At 33.6% G+C, this 21,953-nt stretch overlaps 1 protein-coding gene across 1 annotated transcript in view; it reads left to right on the top strand.

Annotated features, from left to right (window-relative positions):
- The first annotated feature begins 3,083 nt into the window (after nucleotides 1-3,083).
- The window catches only part of LOC143076138 (uncharacterized), a 30,753-nt gene continuing 11,883 nt past the window's right edge, over nucleotides 3,084-21,953 (top strand). Inside the window, exons 1-2 of the mRNA XM_076251803.1 lie at nucleotides 3,084-3,215; nucleotides 20,724-20,840. Of these exons, the coding sequence (XP_076107918.1) occupies nucleotides 3,163-3,215; nucleotides 20,724-20,840 (170 nt within the window). The 5' untranslated portion in view covers nucleotides 3,084-3,162. The remainder of the gene's footprint in view (nucleotides 3,216-20,723; nucleotides 20,841-21,953) is intronic.

Here is a 21,953-nt window from a genome sequence, read left to right on the forward strand (position 1 = left end):
AACTCACTGATCACGCACGAGTGATTCTATTCATAAAAAGTGTCCGTGTAACAACTAAAAAGAGTCCGTGTATCATCTTAAAAAGAGTCCGTGTAACACCCGTTAATGTACTGTTTTTCTATAGCTGGGGGCAAAGTCGTACAAGTGTCAGTTGTAATAAAGCTTTATATTTAGGACAATCAACATAATATCAATGATTAGTAAAGAAGGCGAGACATTTCAGTGTGTGCACATTATAAAACGTATGTAAATATACTTTTATTTGAAGAAAATTCTTTAATTTGTTCATATTTATAGTGCCTAACAAGATTTTGTGAGGGAATCCGATGTTTGCTATACCACTGTTTATTTCAACGCACTTTTTGACAATACTTCTATACCAATCGTAATGATCATTTTTGCAGCGTTTTGAGAAATGAATTTACTTTGTAGTCACGTATTGTTTGTGAAACATTTTGTGTTTTAAAAGGACGAATTTTCTGTATAAAGTCAATAATTATGTTGACTTTTGAAGCCCAAACTTTGTATTGCCTTAAATACATACATGATAGTTCCGAAAACTGTACCAACACAAAACGACATGTTTATGTAATGATAGCCAAACTTTGGGTTGACAAATTTTTATTCGTTATTGCAAAAAAATAACTATGAATATCTTACATTTCTCCCTACCCAGTTTACCCCTATTACTTATTTTGATGTGGACCGGTCATTGTTATTGAAAATTACGTAATTTGATTGGATTAAATTATTACTAGTTTACCTTCAAACTGTTTATGCTTTTCAAACATGACTATTGATTAAATCAGAACGTGCATGAATGTGACAGTAACTAAAATGACCTTCAAACTGGACACTGGATGAGTCCATGTTATGTTTTATCAATGAAAGTATAGGTACGGAAGGTAAGAATTGCCAATTCTCCTATTTTCACAATTTTCTCCAAATACACAGTAGATAGATTATTTTTTAATAGGCACATTCGGAGAAAAACAGAAAAAGTTTACAAATAAGAAGTTTTATTCCAATCAACAAGTCATTTTTCGAAGAGACATGCCAAAATACATTTTACGCACGGCTACGCCAGGTAAACATATTATTTATCTTACAAAAAAATATAATTTTTCAGTCTCATAGGAACATACTAATTACAATAAATCCCAAACTAAAGAAGTGATTAAATAAAGTCAAAATATGTCCGATCTACCTATTTTGGGACCCAAAAAGTCAATACGATCGTTTTAACGTCAAGTTCGTCTACCTCACAAAATCTTGTTAGGCACTATAGAAGAAGTTTACTTTATTTTAATTGTTCCTTCAATTCCCCGACATATTTTCCGTATGCAGTGACCTTTGTGTGACCCATCTCGTAAAAATCCGGTGATCGCAATACGCATGGATCTATTATCTGATTGTACATGTTAAACACGTGCTCAATATTCATACTTTTTTGTTGATTGTTGACAAACAGGTGACAATCGTTAAACTCCGGCTTCAAAACACGAACTTTCCTGCCATATTTTCACAACAACACTGACCGATTGAAGAAAAAACTGACGATTATACGAAATTTATGCGAAAAAAAAAATTGATAAAATGGTGCACAGAAGACTAAGTTTATGATGTTTGTATGCATTGGTTCAAGAATTGGAATAACATTATTTTTCACCGGTCACTCGTTTATTATGACTTTAAACCGTGCTACTACACAATTACGCTTAACTTACATGTACAAGGTTTTTTTCAATTGATCATTTCATTCTGATTGAATAAATGCATATACTAGTAACTAATACAATGCTGGGATCCTCACTGGAGAAAAGCAATTGTTTGAGAAGCAAATACGTAGAACTTCTGAAGGTATTGGGATTATAATAGTAGCACAGAACAGCAAAAATCCGTCTGAAGATAATTTTGTCGGATGGAGCTGAAAGACAATTGTAGGAGAATGGTATGACTTAAAATAATGAGACAAATGAAAAAAATGTCATGTCGTCGTTTCTTGTTTTTGTTACTGATGTACTTTGGAGAAAGACTTGCATACAATTCGTTGAACATATTATATATATATATATATATATATATATTATTTGTAGACCAGGGGTAATATGGGTGGGGGTCCAGGTGTTAAAACCCCGTATATGCTGACGATCAGTGCTTTTGAATAGAGAAATATGGTTGTAGCCGCCACATCCCATTTATCCCGAGTTTGAACCCCCTTTTTAAATGGCTGGATCCGCCCCTGTAGACTACATCCACTTGTCTCAGAAAGAAAACAAATTTCTGAGACAAGTGCCTGTGCTGTAGACATTAATATTTCTAAAGGTCCCAATTTTTTCTTATATATTGGAAACGATTATTGCTAGCACGTTTGCTTGCTGTTGCGTTGAAAAAGGCTGCCATAAACAAAACATTTTTGGCAAGTTTGCTACAGCAATACTTTCCTTAAGGCGTCGGCATCAAACAGGACGTGATCTCCTTTCGCAAATGTTCTGCTCCAAGATAATGCAGTACTAGTGTATGAATACCGATTCTAGGAAGATGCTTTTGAAATTTTGAGTCCTTTTGAAAAGATTACAGCTTGAATAAAAAAGGAACACATGTAATTGATTAAAAGAGGCAAAAGTTTCAAAAGTACACACTAATGTCTGTGGAGAATTTCTTTCAACACAGGTGAATTAAAACATTTATGTAAATACATGTAACAGTTTAATGTTTCGGTACGATATGTTATGCATATGTATCACTATCTGAATGGAATTCATTTAAGATGTGGTATGATTGGCAATGTGACAATGTTATGTCATTTATGTTCATTTAAGATGTTCCTTATTGTTCAAGTGCTGTTTCAAGATATATATTTTTCTACACGATAGAGTTTTATATGTTTCATATGATAACGTAAAAATCCACGGTATACACAAACAACTGAATTGAACAAACGACATAATTATTTCTTTATGAAACTATCAATTTAAAAGTAATGTTTAAAGACGTCCTTTTCCTATAAAAAAATTGACATGTTCTGACAATGCACCGGATTTATAATCGGTGTCTGGTTTCCGAGTATTGTCATTTTGTTTATTCGACTTGTAAGTTGTAAGTTTTCCCTTTTCTTTTGGTGAAATACTTAGTGTCTGACAAGGGATACGGACAGAGGAAATGCTTTTATTTAAACAGTTTCTCGTTGCATTTGGTGCAGTCTTACTTTTCAGGTAAAATATTTAGTTGATCATGCAATGTCTCATCGTCTTTCAAACAAATCAATTTATATCATAATAATATAAAAATAAGGAGATGTGGTATCATTGCCAATGAGACAACTATCCAACAAAGTTCAAATAAAGTGGATGAAAGCAATCAATGGATAGGCAACCACGCGACCTTAAGAATGATAAAACCCCATACCGTTGGTATATTTAGTGTCCTGCTGGGATCATTATTTTCTAGTAATTTGAAGTGTGACCACGTTTTTCATATTAATATGATGTAAATGTAAATAAACATTGTTCGTTAGTAAGACATGAACAAAACTGGATTTAATACTTTCTCTTATTCTTACCCTTATTCAGTCCGCATGCCTCGCGTTTCAAATAATAAAAAAAAAAACCATCTCGAGCGAAGAAATATTGTGTAACACTCGATGAATTGGTCTAATCTATATAAGATACGTTAGTATTTGTGATAAAACTTGTTCAGTATACGTAACCATACATTATTTTGAATCATTAAACATACATTATTTTGAATCATTAACCATGCATTATTTTGAATCATTAACTATACATGCATTATTTTGAATCATTAACCATACATTATTTGAATCATTAACATACATTATTTTGAATCATTAATCATACATTATATTGAATCATTAACATACATTATTTTGAATTATTAACTATACATCCATTATTTTGAATCATTAATAAAATTGAGAATGGAAATGGGGAATGTGTCAAAGAGACAACAACCCGACCATAGAACAGACAACAGCAGAAGGTCACCAATAGGTCTACAGCGCAGCGGGAAATTCCCGCACCCTGAGGCGTTCTTCAGCTGGTACACAAATATACATACTAGTTCAGTGATAATGAACGCCATACTAAACTCCAAATTGTACACAAGAAACTAAAATTAAAAATAATACAAGACTAACAAAGGCCAGAGGCTCCTGACTTGGGACAGGCGCAACTATGCGGCGGGGTTAAACATGTTTATGAGATCTCAACCCTTCCCTATACCTCTAGCCAATGTAGAAAAGTAAACCCATAACAATACGCACATTAAAATTCAGTTCAAGAGAAGTCCGAGTCTGATGTCAGAAGATGTAACCAAAGAAAATAAACAAAATGACAATAATACATAAATAACAACAGACTACTAGCATTTAACTGACATGCCAGCTCCAGACTTTAATTAAACTGTTTGAAAGATTATGTCTTTATCATATGAATATCAGGCACAATCCTTCCCGTTAGGGGTTTAGTATCATACCATCATAACATATATGAGAAGAACATAACCCGTGTCATGCCAACATCTAGTTTTTAAATAAATGTGTTTAGTTCCGATTCAAAGACCCTATAAGTGAATCAATATTAACGCCAAAATATGCAATCTTTAATGACCTGACAACAGTATCGTAACTATATCCCTTTTTAATAAGTCCATTTAAAGGTTTTGTTAGCTTCTGAGATGAATACTGACATTTTTGTGCTTTATAAAGAATATTTCCATAAAAAATCGGATGTGAAATACCTGAACGTATAAGAAGTCTGCATGTTTAGCTATATTTACGAATGATGTCCTTATACTGATGATAAAGTTTAGTAAATGTTTTGACTAGTTTGTGATATCGAAAACCCTGGTGTAATAATTTTTCAGTACAATACATTATTTTGAATCATTTACCATACATTATTTTGAATCATAAACATACATTATCAATATATTATTTTGAATCATTAACCATACACTATTTTGAATCATTAACCATACATTTTTTTGAATCATTAATCTTACATTATTTTGAATCATTTACATACATTATTTTGAATCATTAACCATACATTTTTATGAATCATTAACCATACATTATATTGAATTATGATTGTTAAACACACCCTTTAGATGCTTTCATTCCAAAATATAGAGTTAAGCCCCTCTGAAACACAAACTAGAATTGAGAATGGAAACCAGGAATGTGTCAAAGAGACAACTTGACAAGTTAACCCAAATAAAAAACAGAAATGCATTCATAGAATCTATATATCCTTACACTACACTATTTTCACATTACCGAAGTTTGAATTATTGATCGACAGGAATTACCTACTCTGTGGGGACATTCTTGTGATGTTTGTGTTTTCTTACACCAAAATATGACCTGAACTGTTTCTACTTATTCAATTCGCAACCATGTGACTTTGTCTGACAGAAACCACACTTAACATTTTATTCCACGTGAGAGGAAAATAAGTTTATACTGCAACTAGTTGTGTTTCCTAAATGTAGTAACACGGCTTTATTTGGTGCTATGTCAATTTCATCATTGAATAATTACATTAGATGTATGTTTCATTATGATACAGTTATTTGGATTGACTAAAAGCAATTTCGCGTCCTTCTGAAATTAACATTCATAACATAATGAAGATGGAACGAGGTCCCACAATAAAGTGCACATGTTAAAGAAAAACTTGATGGAAATCGTGTTTTCACGATCCTAGCTAAAAAATGTAACTATAAGTATTGGATGTTTATTTTTGTAACTTCATAGATGTGTAAAAGCGTTGACCGTGCGCACATTTTTAGAATGAAGCGATTCCGCGCTTCATAAAAAAACTACTTCGGTCAACGCTTTTACACCCCAATGAAGTTACAAAAAGAAGCATGATTCATTTAGAGCAAAATAAGTTTGAAATGTAGAACCTTGCCCTTCTCCAGTTTCTCAGCCTAATACAAAAAGTATATATTTTTCTGACATTGACCTAATATTACATATATGTACACTGTAAATATACCTGACGCCTGACGCGTCCGGACGCGTTCAAAATTTGTACACCGAATGTTAAAATATTTTGACGTCATATGTTCATGCTTAGAGACGTGTTTAAAGTTTTAACGTTTGTGTTAAAAATATTAACATGTGTGTTCAGACACAGTGAACACCGGTGTTCAAATTCTGATCTAAAAAAGAAGATAGTCGTTTGTCCGATTTTCTATCCTTCTAATTGTCAAATTCAAAAATAAATTCTTTAATATATATGAATGTTTACGCAGGATGATGATCTTGTGAATTTTTGACTATTATTTTAGTAATTGTGAAATATTAAACTTCCAAGCTGGCATATATGTATAGTTTATGAACTTATTTTATTATTATTACTAGTTTTACTTATAAGTGACATAATTATGCATATCAATGAGGCCTGTTATGATAATATCGTAATAAAAATATGTCGATGCTATCTTATTTCATGAACCGTTCAGTTTATTAACATTACATGTTCAATCAGTGTTCAAATCGCTCGAAACTTTGAACACCTCGCGTTAAAAAAATATACCAGGGTACCAAATACCGGAAACAGATATCGGCTGGTGATTTAGGCGGTTAAACGACGAATGGATACACATAAGGAAGAGAACTGGAGAAGGGACTTCTGTCCCACATGGACACGAAAGAAGTGAGTAACAAGTTAGGATAATATCCATAGGTAGTTCGATGGCTTCCTTGCTATTTTCTCATGTCAGATATATATTTGTCAAATATTCATAACTGTTATATTCAAATTTTCAACATAAAAGACGAATTAAAGAACAGGATTTAGATTAAACGTAAATAACTGATGATTTCCTAAATTGATGAATAACCAGTCTGTGATCGTCTGTCTGTTATACATCTGAAATAAATGATGATTTTTGACATCCACGTATATTAGCTGAACATTAAGTGTTAAGAACTCTAACATCAAGTGTACTGATAAGTCGTTGAGAGTTCAACTGTTTATTCGTATACACAGACCCCCGGAGAGGGTGAAAAACTGAAGGTACAAAATAACAATCATAAGCATACTATTAAGTCAACACTTATTCAATGAATGTCAAAAAGTAGTACATTCACAAAGAAAATGGTTATATAGTTCAATACAAGTGACTCTTGTACACTACACTTCGAAAAACAACATCAATATATCAGAAAAAGGTTACACGCAAGTATCTATATATGCAATAAAAATGACAGGTTGCATATGTCATTGACTGTACTTTTCATACCGTGCACGATAAAAAATTTACACACTTTAAAACTGTGCGGTACTGTATTTCTAGAAAATTCGAGCGTGACCCCAGTCTACATCAATAAAACACAAAAATAAATCCTAATATGTGGGATTGACGAATAATGAATGGAATTTAAGGGGCAAATGCACACATAAAAAATACAAACAGTCCTGTAAATTCACAGCGGCAATATTTTGTTCATGTCGTGCGTAAATGAACACCAATAATCAAATATGAAGTTGCATAAAACGTATAATTCAACAATATGCACAACGATATACAAATGAGCACAGATATAAAAGGTAAACTTACTCTAGTGGTGGATTAAACTCCAAATAGAAAAAACAACGTGTTTCAGTTTTGACAAATATCGAGGGATAGATGAGACTGTGGAGTGAAATGATAAAAAAAGGACGACATGGTCAATTCGGCACTTTACCAAAACAGTACACTCCTCCTCTGATTTCTTATGAAATCACTACATTTTTAAAAATCAAAGGATAATGTCATATGAAAAATTAACATGTGTGTCCCTAACAATGTTATAATAACTATTTATGTATCAAATGTGGTTGATTAAACGATATCACTACCATAGTCACTCGGCTTCAAGGAGCAAAATGGTCCTAAGTAATCGGTCTGAAGTGAAAGTTTATGTTAACGGCACTTGCACTATACAGGTTAAAGTATGTATCTGTGATTGCATCTTTTGAAGCATCTAAGAAGGTGAAGTCCTCTTGTTTAACACTGTTTACACATGAAAGTCCAATGTACTTCTTCTGTGTAGGCAAATGTTCAAGTTGGCTCAATGGAGGTAAACTTGATTCCCGTGTTTGATTTAGTGATTCTGGGAATGGATTATTCCAATCACAAGTAGATGAAAGCCTTAAGGTTGGACGTATAAATAACTTGTCCTTCATAATCACGGGTGTTGCTAAGCTAATTGGGTCATACAAACTGTCGACTGTTGACAGAAATCCGTGGCGTGTAAATGGCTTGTTGTCAGAAGACACTCTTAAGATGAACTCGTCCAGTTCTGTGTCCCAGGAGAGACCTAAGCTCATCTGTAACAAGAGATCTGCCAATCCAAGGTCGAGGTCCTTGAGATTTGTGGCAAGGTCAACTGATTGAAATGCTTTGAGCACTGATCTGCAGTTTGAAGCGACTGTATCTACCACATGTGTGGGCTTTTCAGAGTTGCAACCTAAGTTCATATCAAATGATTTTGTTCCATGGTTTGATATTTGCCTACCGTTCTCTAAAAAAGGTTTGTCTGGTATGAACTTCTCGAAAGTTGGGTCTAATCCAACTGGTGTCTCACTATCACAAGGAAACAATAAAGTAGATTACACATTGACAAGTTGTTGTTCCTGAAATCTTCCAAGGCATCCATTCCCCACAATAACCCATCCTAAGGGTAAAAGTTGTGCATACGGTACATCGTTGACTCCTACACGGTGTTCAATAACATGGTGTGCTCTAATTAGGTCACGGCCTATTAACATCTGGATCTCAGACTGATTGCCAATGTCAGGAATACAACTCGCTATGTCCTTCATGTGAGGATAACTAAAGGCTATAACAGGTGAGGGTATCTCCTCACGATTGTTAGGAATGTCGCTACATTCGATTATTTCAGGTACATTAAGACATGATGACCCGTCCAGTGACTCTAGTGCGTATCCGGAAGCCCTTCTTCCACTACTGACAAACCTCCCTGCACAAGAAGCAAGTGCGTATTTGATTTCTTTGCCATTTTCTCTGAAGAAATTGAAGAAGTCTGAAGTAGCTAAAGTTCTGTTACTTTTGTCGTCTATCACGAAGTAAACAGTTTTGAAATGTTCTGGTCTATCAGAACGATATACTTTGGCACGCACTTTCCCGCAAAGTGGAAAGGGATTAATATAAGTTGCAAAACTTGTTTCCCAATACACTATAAATAAATATGTTTAAACTAAAACTAAGTACTATCTTGGAGCAAGATTTACTAGTATTGTTTATCGAGTCACATGTTTTTGTGCATGTGCTGCTTATGTGTTCATTTGAATTCTCGTCCTCGTGCTTTTGCTGGGGTTCATTTTCAACGTCTACGTGTAAGGCTGAAGGATGGTCACAAGAATAAAATTGAGAAAGGAAATGGTGAATATGTCAAAGCGACAACCACCCGACCATAGAGCAAACAACAGCCGAAGGCAACCAATGGGTCTTCAATGTAGCGAGAATTCCCGCACCCGTAGGTGTCCTTCAGCTGGCCCCTAAAATATGCATAATAGTACAGTGATAATGGACGTCATACTAAACTCCGAATTATACACAAGAAACTAAAATTTAAAATCATACAAGACTAACAAAGGCCAGAGGCTCCTGACTTGGGACAGGCGCAAAATTGCGGCGGGGTTAAACATGTTTATGAGATCTCAACCCTCCCCCTATACCTCTAGCCAATGTAGAAAAGTAAAAGAATAACAATACGCACATTAAAATTCAGTTCAAGAGAAGTCCGAGTCTGATATCAAAAGATGTAACAAAAGAAAATAAATAAAATGACAATAATACATAAATAACAACAGACTACTAGCAGTTAACTGACATGCCAGCTCCAGACCTCAATTAAACTGATTGAAAGATTATGTCTTCATCATATGAATATCAGGTACAATCCCTCCCGTTAGGGGTTTAGTATCATACTATCATAAAATATATGAGAAGAACATAACCCGTGTCATGCCAACAACTGTTTTTTTAGAAATAAATGTGTTTAGTTCCGATGCAAAGACCCTATCAGTGAATCAATGTTAAAGCCAAAATATGCAATCTTTAATGACCTGACAACAGTATCGTAACTATATCCCCTTTTAATAAGTCTATTTAAAGGTTTTGTTAGTTTCTGAGGAGAATACTGACATTTTTGTGCTTTATAAAGAATATTTCCATAAAATTTTGGATGTGAAATACCTGAACGTATAAGATGTCTGCATGTTGAGTTATATTTACGAATTATTTCCTTATACCGGTGATAAAATTTAGTAAATGTTTTGACCAGTTTGTGATATCGAAAACCCTGGTGTAATAATTTTTCAGTAATACATAAATTTCTCTCGCTAAAATCTAATACATTGTTACATACACGAGCGAATCGTACAAGTTGAGATATATAAACACCATAAGATGGTGACAAGGGAACGTCACCATCTAAAAATGGATAATTAACAATAGGAAATGAAAAATCATCTCTTTTATCATAAATTTTTGTATTAAGCTTCCCGTTTATGATATAGATATCAAGATCGAGGAAAGGGCAGTGGTCATTGTTATCATTAGCTTTATTTAAAGTAAGTTCTACAGGATAAATTTCTTTAGTATACATACTGAAGTCGTCATTATTTAGAGCCAATATATCATCCAAATATCTAAAAGTATTGTTAAATTTTTGTATCAAATGTTGTTTTGATGGGTCTTTGCTAATTTTAGTCATAAATTGTACCTCATAACAATACAAAAACAGGTCCGCAATAAGTGGTGCACAGTTAGTCCCCATTGGAATTCCAATAACTTGACGATATACGGAATCTCCAAAGCGAACAAAAATGTTATCAAGTAAAAATTCAAGTGCATAAATAGTATCAAAGCATGTCCAATTGACATAGTTCTTTTGTTTATTGCTACTAAAAAATGATCTAAAAGAGTTTGAACATATGTACTCGCATTCCGACTTTTTAAATGCCCAGTTAATTAGGGATGTGAATTTTTTCTTAATAAGAATATGAGGCAAAGTGGTATATAGGGTAGAAAAATCAAAACTTTGAACAGATTCAAAATCACCAATATATGCATGCAATTTATCAAGTACTTCCAACGAGTTTTTGACACTCCAAAAGTAATTAATTCCACTATTTTCAAAGGCCTTATTTGAACAATTTATTATCAGGTTTTTTATTGTACCAAGTGTACTAGTAAGTAAAACAGACAATTTAGTAGTTGAACAATGGCTGGAAGATGAAATAAATCTATATTTGTAAGGTTTTTTGTGCAGCTTCGGAAGCCAGTACATACTTGGGACTTTCATTGTGTTTGGTTCTGCTTGTAAAGAAGTAGCTAAAAGTTTATGTTTGTTACAGATGTCGTTTTCTGAAAATGAAGTCAGTTGGAATGTTGGTGAATTCGTGATTTCCTTTTGCAGAACCTCTATATAAAATTTACGTCAAACAATAATGATATTATTCGCAGCTTTATCAGCCGGGACAAAAACAAATTCCTTGGCTAGTTCTGTTAGTTTATTTTTGATACGCGAAATAGGGTTTTTATAGTTTTTGTTGAGGGTAAAATGTTCTTTAAAATGTTGTATTCGAATATCAACTATCTTCATTACTGAATTAAAAAAAGAGTCCAAAGATTTTTTGTCAGCTTTTTCCCGTTTTACCCATTTCAAACAGTAGGCGCGGAGTGAGTCGTTGATGATATTACGACACTCATTCCAGTTAATAGTTGACGGGGGACGATATTTAGGTCCTTTACTGAGGAATGATTTTAACTCTCGGTCGCGAACGATGTTAAGGTCTCCTGTTATAACATGGGAAATTGGTCCATAGGTGTATTCTGAATTACTGCAATTACACGACATAGGTGTATTTTCAGTGATATTTACATCTTTACACAATTGGCTATAATTAAACACATATTTTCGGGTAGATTTCTTGTAAATATAACAAATGAGAGGGAGTTCAGTATTATCAAAATATCCAGGAATTTGGTCTTTAACAGAATGGTCGTTAAAAATACCGGCAATATTTACAAAATCAAAACCTTTATTGACATACTTTATTTTAATAAAATGTTTTTTATGATCTTCAGGGCGATCAATTTTTGGAAACAGTTTAGAATAACAATATGCCATTATAATTTGGACAATTTCATACTTAGGACTGTAATATGAAATTGTGTTGCAATCCTCTAAAATTTTATTTAATTTATTTATAGGTAAAGAACAAAGCTTGGTTAACAGATAATGTCTGCCGTTGTTTTTTGAAATGGAAATTAGGTCCGAAATATTTGTATGGTTGGTCCGAAATTTTCTTTGATTCCGATTTTTTCTGCGTCCATGAGAACGATTTTTACGAACAGTTTTAGAAACTATATCCAAAATGTTAACAGAATCGGTTCTTGATATATTGCCAATTCCCATGATATTATCATTAAGACCGAGAGGGTAGACTGTCTGTAATTTTTTAATCCAATTTAATTCATTTATTTTTCGTGATCGTACAAACTTGGAATGAGAACCACACACGCTACATTTGACATCCTCTTTACATTTGTCACGGAAATGTCTCTTAGGTCCGCAACACTTGAAACACAAACCTTTCTGCTTAATTAAATAAAGTCTCTCTGATAATGGTTTAGCACGAAAACCACGGCACGTGTTGAGTGTATGGTTAGTTCCGTGAAGTGGACATAAGTCCTCATTCGACTTCTGAAACGGTGGCCTGTAGTCATTGTTACCAATGTCGGTTTTGATGCTTGACACTTGCGTGGGACTTTGAAATCTGGTTTGCTTTGATGTGGTTGGTTTTGTGTCTTGATTGTCATAAATGAATCCAGGGTCATTACGTACTTTAGCAATGTTTTGCAGGAATGGCACAAAGAAGGAGGATGGCGGATATGCTCCATTGTTCTTTGACTTATAACCATTGGCGGTAGTAGTCCACTTTTCTTGAATGTTGTAAGGTAGTCTGGTTACAAAACGATTTACACCAAGGGAGGAATCGAAGTTAGCAAATATAGTAGAAAACTTTTCATCTCTACGAATAGAATCTATCTCTGCAGCTAAGTCTACTAAGTCATAAAGTTCCTTTCGGTTATCGTTTGAAAGTTTTGGAAAGTTAACTATACGTGAGTGAAGTGAGGATTCGATCATCTCTGGACTACCAAATCTAGCATCTAAGCGTTCCCATATAAGACGCACTGCAGTAGCCGGATTATGAGCATTAGCACATCTTATGTTCTGAGCATGCTGTTTTGAGCTTAGTCCCAAATACTTTGTAAGAAGGTCCAACTGTTCCAATGGGTTTGTATCTAACTCAGTCATTATGTGTTGCTAACTAATTTTCCAAGATGAGTAATGTGACGGCTGGTCAGCAAATGATATGAGTCTAGATGTGATTAAGTCTTTCTTCACCATGAACTTGGCCAATTCTTGTGCTTCGTTCCTCTTGGTTGGAACAAAAGGTTGTGCTGTAGGATTCAATGGTCCTAAAGAATGAATAGGAATGTTTACATTGTTCGCTTTAAGGTCATGTTTGCTCAAATGTAAGGAATGATGTGAGCGCTGTTGCTCCACAAATTCTGCTGTACGTTGTTCTGTAATGTTACGTGTATCTGGTACGTTAGCACTACGGTACTTTCTTTCGGACATTCTGTCTTTATTGGCATGTTGAACTACTGGATTAGCGATCCTTGGTGGTTCGTAACTTTCACCATAGTCTTTAAGATCGAAATCCAATGCCTTCTCAACAGCTTGTAATCCCGACTCAGCTTTGTCAACGTCTCACTTCATAGCGAGGACGTTTTTCTCTGCTTTGAGTGTAGCTTCGCGGTGCAACAACTCCGCCTCCTCTTTGGCATATTTAAGTCGTGTCTTAGCGGTTTCAAGTTTCACTGTTTGTTTAAGAATCTCTGATTGAGCACTTGGTGACGAGTGTCTTGTTGACCCAGTATAACGGGAACTATGTTGGGAGCTACGACTTTTGTGAGTTCGTTCACTATTTTCTATTGATCTCCTAGGCAGCAATTCACTTAGATGTTGTTTGACCACTGATATCTTAGCCTTTAAAGCATAGAATGACACAATAAATGATGCATGCTCACTTTCACTTTCTCTTGTCCTATATGATTTTAAGAAATCAAAATATCTGTTAGCTTCTTTCTCATACTTTTCTGACAGCTTCAAAAGTTCCTCTCTGTATGTTGACACTGTGGAGAGGTCCACCACTGGATTATCTTCTACGTCTAGTATAATAGCGTCTATATCTCGTTTTATAGTTCTAATGATATATTGTCTTTCATTAGACTGTTTGAAAAGGTGATCTCCATCTGATGTTAGTGTTCTTGAAGATCTTATCTCTCTTTCAGAAATGGATTCTGACTGTGACATGTTGAATCTATCTTGTGTTCATCTCTATAATCTAGATTTTTCACTGTACTGATAAGTCGTTGAGAGTTCAACTGTTTATTCGTATACAGACCCCCGGAGAGGGTGAAAAACTGAACGTACAAAATAACAATCATAAGCATACTATTAAGTCAACACTTATTCAATGAATGTCAAAAAGTAGTACATTCACAAGGAAAATGGTTATATAGTTCAATACAAGTGACTCTTGTACACTACACTTCGAAAAACAACATCAATATATCAGAAAAAGGTTACACGCAAGTATCTATATATGCAATATAAATGGCAGGTTGCATATGTCATTGACTGTACTTTTCATACCGTGCACGATAAAAAATTTACACACGTTAAAACTGTGCGGTACTGTATTTCTAGAAAATTCGAGCGTGACCCTATTCTACATCAATAAAACACAAAAATAAATCCTAATATGTGGGATTGACGAATAATGAACGGAATTTAAGGGGCAAATGCATACATAAAAAATACAAACAGTACTGTAAATTCACAGCGGCAATATTTTTTCATGTCGTGCATAAATGAACACCAATAATCAAATATGAAGTTGTATAAAATGTATAATTCAACAATATGCACAACGATATAAAAAATGAGGACAGATATAAAAGGTAAACTTACTCTAGTGGTGGATTAAACTCCAAATAGAAAAAACAACGTGTTTCAGTTTTGACAAATATCGAGGGATAGATGAGACTGTGGAGTGAAATGATAAAAAAGGACGACATGGTCAATTCGGCACTTTACCAAAAACAGTACATCAGTAAAAAATGAAACACAAAGGCATTCAAAACTGAATACCACACATTCAGTTGATGAACACTAAGTGTTAAGAACTTTAACATCAAGTGTTCAAAAATGAAATACAAAGGCATTAAAAACTGAACACTACATATTCAATTGATGAACACTGACGTTAGAGTTATTTAATACTTAGCGTGACACTAAGTATTAAATAACTCTAACATAACATCAAGTGTTCAAAAGTGAAACACAAAGGCATTAAAAACTGAACACCACGCATTCAATTGATGAACACTAGGGTGAACATTTGGAACACCATTTTTGACTTAGAAAATGCATTCGTTTTGTTTTATTTGCAGGAATCGTTAGATTGAAATGTTTGAATTAGGAACCGATAGCCAATAATCCTACGAAGGTCATTTCTGCATGCTATAAAGTGTTATATAAAAAATATAAAAAAAGGTATGACAATATATGTATATTAATAGCTTATGTGGGTGTATCATTTCCAGTGGCGGATCCAGAACTTTTCATAAGGGGGGGGGGGCCGCTCCAGTCATGCTTCAGTGATTCCCTATATAATCAACCAAATTTTTCCCACGGAAAGGGGGGCCCCGGCCCTGCAGGGCCCCCCCTGGATCCGCCTATGATTTCTATATCTGTATACCTTAGGTAGAATAAATCGACTTTCTAATTTATAATTTCAAAACTTGCATTTCACTGCCATAGAATATCAATTTGTACTCTAGTATATATCGAAATTAAAGCATAACTACGGAAGCCGATAAGGGCAATTAAAAAAAAATTTATGTCGTAATTACGACATAGCATGTCGTAATTTCGACATAACATGTCGTTATAACGACATCGCTATGTCGTAATTTCGACATAACATGTCGTTATAACGACATCGCTATGTCGTAATTTCGACATAATATGTCGTTATAACGACATCGCTTTGTCGTAATTTCGACATTACTTGTCGTAATAACGACATAATAACGACATCACTATATATATTAAAGAATATGTATTATGATTGCCAAGACACTAAATGACACAGAAATTAACAACTATAGGTCATATCATAATGCCCCCAATAACTAGAAAAGCCCCCGCATAATCAGCTATAAAAGAGGGACGAAAGATACCAGAGGGAGAGCCCCCGAAATGCTGTGTGGCAGACAGTGTTATTAATTAATTATTAGCTCCCTTGGTAAAACTCCAAATTTCATATTTAATGTATTTCATTGTTAAATAATTTACATGAAGCTGAATAAGTATATATCTGTTAATTGCATAGCTTTTGGTATTTGAATTCATTGATTAAAGATATTTATTTATATTGTAAAGTTTAATATTTGTATCGTCGCAAAATCTTTGGTCACCTTCTTTGGTTACCTTCTGTGAGAAACTTATATATTTTATAGATCCTGACTGAAAGTAATAAGAAACTGATTGGGGACTAAGCCGACTGACCTAAAATTCTATCAAGGCAAGCAAAGCTTAACACCTTTCTTTAAAAAAGCGCACAACTCCGTGGGTTGTGATAATGAGGGTGAATGGACGTATCGATTGCTACATGTATTTACTGTCAAACACGACGTTACACATAAAAAGCGGCGTCGAAGAGGGTTTTTGATTGTTTTATTCGTTTTTTTATATGTTGGTTGATTTATTTATTATATTACAAAATTTTTTAAATTTCTGATTCTGGTTCTGTTCGTTTTGTGATGTCATTTTATCATAAATTACCTCAAGTTGTGGAAATCTATTTAATAATGTTTACCCTTTAAGTTATTTCAACTAAAAATGCATTACTGTCGCAAGTAATGTGGGAAAGAAAGATGGGACAGAAGTAGATATAGGCAGATGTGGTACAGTTTTCCGTAAAAAAGATATTTTTTTTTAGATGTACGAAACTTTTATCATATGATGTTTAACTTTCAAGGTGCATATCATCTGTCATTGTAAAATTTCTAAATCTTAACTCAACCCCAATACAAATATATCTGACACTCTGCAAGTAAATCGAACATTTTTACCCTTGGTTAAATTTGAATAGAATTGTATTTTCCCTGGTACATAAGTTGTCGAAATACACCCCTTCAATTACTTGAACCTTGGCTTGAGAATTATTTCCGCAAGTCATCTATAGTGTTTAATTTCTGATATACATTTTAAAATATAGTAATCTACTCCTGGATCGTCCGCGAAAACGGCTTAAATAATCCAGGGTTTTTAAAATTCGATGAAACGGTTTTCGTCGCTGTTTGGGATTTGTCTTTCAATTACTAGTACCTCCATTTCATGCACAAGTTTATATTGACGAAAAGTTCCGGCTTCGCTAGTACAGGAATTAATTTCATCACGACAGTTATAACATGAATAGCCGGACAAATCGCGAAGTAAAATACTCCGTGAACTGGTATAAGTCTTTTAATATTGGTGATTGCACCTTACTGAAATGACGACTTTAAATGATCTATGGAGTACTTCCACAATATAAATTTCAATTCGAATTTTACATTTAGAGGATTGTCTTGGTGTCTAAAATTTGTCTTTGCAAAAGTTGGACGAAGTTCATATGTTTTTCCCCATTTCACCAATCTTTTAAATAAATCGTTAAAAGCTATAAACGATTAATAAAAATTTAACCTGTGTCGAACCTATGTCCCCGGGTGGAGTCTATAGCAACATGTGCTAATCTTTTTTTTCGGCAGCAATCATCAACCTGTTTTTCCAAATTTCACAACACGATTTGTTTTAATTATCATGAACATTTAATTGAAACTTTAGCACATGTAACGACGGAAATTAGCGTCTTTCGAACTTTCGACGTTTGGACAAATTGGCTACTGTTTTGTAATGTGTGGAAGCATTTTATTCCTTTAAGACCCAAACATGTAGTTGATAAGAAAAGAATCTTGTCATTTTTTACTCTTCGTGTATCTAACTTTTGTTTTGATTAATTATAAAAAATACGCGTTAACTGCTTTGAAAAATGAAATATCAACTTGGACAAAATGGCTACCGTTTGAAAAACGACTGTGTAGAGAAGATTTTATTGAATCAGCAATATTTGAACTCACGAACAATGAGGCAAATATTTGTACTTTTGTTAGATATTATTATTGTCTTACTATTTTTATTCATTTTCTGCTACTTACAAAATTCACTTTCAGTCGTTGAGATAACGAAAAACGTCGTTGGACATTTTTCTTATTCCCGCTTAATATAAAGCCACCGAGTCAAATAAAATTTGGTAAAAATAACGCCTTTAACGCCACAAAGAACCGACACCTGTTGTTGTTCCTGCCAAGTATCAAGAAGATCAGAGAATAAGAAATAGGATCACTATTATCTGTTATGACACCTTCGGTTTCTTGTACCAGAATATTATTCTTTAAAAAGTGTTTCTCAAAAACATTTCTCATACATCTTGCATCACACAAATATTCATACAGGTAAGTTATATAATGTTTTACAGTGTATTTAAATAGTCTAATAAGATCAACATTACTGTTTAAATTTGTAAGTAAATTCCTTCTTGTGAAGATACAATATCTTGCTACAGATAACATGAAATTGACAAAACTTACATTTACGCCTTTGATAGATCCAAATAAACCATACATAAATACCTCTTCATACACTAAATTGCCAATTTTGTCAAAATCAACAAACTCTGCATCCCTTTCACGGTCGGTATCTCTTTAAATAGGATCTACAAATTATATAAGTTTCTCACAGAAGGTAACCAAAGAAGGTGACCAAAGATTTTGCAACGATACAAATATTAAACTTTACAATATGAATAAATATCTTTAACAAATGAATTCAAATAGCAAAAGCTATGCAATTCACAAATATATACTTATTAAGCATCATGTAAATTAATCAACAATGAAATACTTTAAATATGAAATTTGGAGTTTTACCAAGGGAGCTAATAATTAATTAATGTTAACACTGTCTGCCACACAGCATTTCGGGGCCTCTCCCTCTGGTATCTTTCGTCCCTCTTTTATAGCTGACTATGCGGGGGCTTTTCTAATTATTGGGGGCATTATGATAACATATAGTTGTTAATTTCTGTGTCATTTAGTCTCTTGGCAATGATAATACATATTCTATAATATATATAGTGATGTCGTTATTACGACATAGCTATGTCGTTAAAACGACATAGTGATGTCGTTATTACGACATGTTATGTCGAAATAACGACATAGCGATGTCGTTGTAACGACATGTTATGTCGAAATTACGACATAGCGATGTCGTAATAACGACATGTTATGTCGAAATTACGACATGCTATGTCGTAATTACGACATAATTTATTTTTTTTTGAATGGCCCTTATCGGCTTCCGTACATAACAACCATTGCATAATTTGATGCTTTATAAAAAAAACTCTCTTCTATTAATTTTAAATTTTATTTTGCAGGATATATAGGCTCATAGACATTACTTGTTCTGGAGGACTTTGACATTTGGAAGTTGATTACAACACATAAAATGCCACCCAGTTGATAGTTTTACGTGAGGATGCACTGAAAAGTGGAGCGTACATTGTATGTGATCGTACAAGAAATGTTCGAATTTGCAAATTTTAAACTTTCATTGTGACAAATATCTATATCATAAACTATCTACTTATCACATGACATGCTTTTTTGGTTAGGATACACATGATGTAGCAACTATCTTTTCATGTAGGGGTAAATACTTATTTGTGATATATTAAAGTCAGTTTAAAAACATTATGTATAATGTGATTTCACTGTCTGTTACTTGTGATATCATAAGGTATTCTTGTGTACTTTTCTTACATGTCTTACATATATGCTCATTTGATTATATAAAGAATTACTTGTTAAATTATGTTTTATTGTTATATTTTGCCTGATTCAATATAGTTTTTATAACAGTTTAATTAAGTTTAGTACTTATGGAAAATTATGTACGCTTGAAAATAGAACATGTTCCACATTTGAACACCATCACTTTGAACACCTACGTCAACTGTTCTGAATGTTAACATCTGGTGTTCTGGATCTTAACATCTTGGTTTTAAACATGTTTTGTGTGTTCCAAAAGTGTTACTTGGCTGTTGAACGCGTCGACGTATTAAGATTTTGAACATTCGGACACGTTAAATCGTTGAACACTAATGTTAAAGTCTCTAACATCAAGTGTTCAAAAATGAAACACAAAGTCATTAAAAACTGAACACCACACATTCAATTGATGAACACTAGTGTAAAAAATTGGAACACCATTACACGTTCAAAAAGTGTTACAAAAAAGCGTTCAAGCAGTGTTCCATTTATTAACATTTAGATTTACACTAAAATTACAGTGTATTTACTGATGTGTTTTTGGGGATTGTCCATACCTAGTGCATAAACATTACAATTTCCGGTGCTAGTATTTGACAACAGGAAACACTAATCTTGTCTTCCTTGAGAGATTACGCATACTTTTTTTTTTATTACAGGCTGTCAGAAAGCGGCTTTTGTTACTATTATTCGAAATGTCGAAAAACTGGATACAGAACTGAAAAGTATCACAAACGTTGTGGAGCCTTTAAATGGAAAAGATGCACTCGATACAGGTAATAAAAAAGATAATCAAAGTACTGAAGTACTGAACATCGGCTAACCGTAAGTTTTTTGAATAGTCACAAGCACTTGTCTCAGTTTCCATTTGTATATGTCGTGTACATCTTATTATTTTGTACAGGTCATTACCTGTACAAAAACTTTGTAAGACTAATTACTCGTATGATGCCATCATACAAGTTATTACTTGTACAAATATAATTGAACGAGTAATAACCTGTACAGTTTTTGTTGAGAAAAAGATAATAACTTGTACAACTCGCTATCTTTTAGTTTTATTTGTTTCTTCCTTCCATCTGCTTTTTAAGTAATAACTTCAGCAAACATGACAATTTGAGCATATTATGCCAATTAACTAGGTGCCACTAAAATACGGACTACTAGTGCCAAGTGACAGAGTCATTGAAAGGAATAAATAAAATAAAAATCTTCTTCCAATTATTTTTATTTTTTATATTTTCAATGGATGGAAACAATTATTCAATTGTTCTCTTACAGTTGGGTTTTAAATATAATTATTTATTTACTTGTTTTTTTTAATATAGAATTGCACAATTCTTAATCATTCAGACCATTGTCAGTTGTTCTCGTGTGATCAAGAAATCATCATACTCTTTGTGTCAGCGTTCTATATTCTTATGGACACATGACTTTGAGGGGGAAGTTGTCTATCATGCATAAATTAAAGCTCTGACCAAAGAAGAAATTCCCAATAAGTATCACTATGCAGGATATGTGGAGCTCCAAAAAGTAAAAACAATGTCAGTGAGTTGGTAAGCCACTTCTGCTGCTCTCTTTGCCTTTTACGGGCGCAGTCCACTGAATTTGATACAGTGATCCTGATAGTAAATGATTGATAATCAACATGGTCTACCATACAGAGAGAAAATCTTTGACTTTGACTCAGCTACTAGGATTAAAGACTGTAGTAATGATAGGAGGAGCGACCTTTTTCAAAATATTCGCACATCTGAGTGAAAATCGGGATAATGTCTCTGCTTATACATGTATTGGCAAATTGTGGTGTTTTTTTTAACTCCTTATAATTATTGTTTGTATGCCCCCATGACCAATGTTAACTCCAGAGTGTGCTGTTCTAATCAGAG

The sequence above is a fragment of the Mytilus galloprovincialis genome, chromosome 5 (genome assembly GCF_965363235.1).
Source record: "Mytilus galloprovincialis chromosome 5, xbMytGall1.hap1.1, whole genome shotgun sequence".
Taxonomy (NCBI): Eukaryota; Metazoa; Mollusca; class Bivalvia; order Mytilida; family Mytilidae; genus Mytilus; species Mytilus galloprovincialis.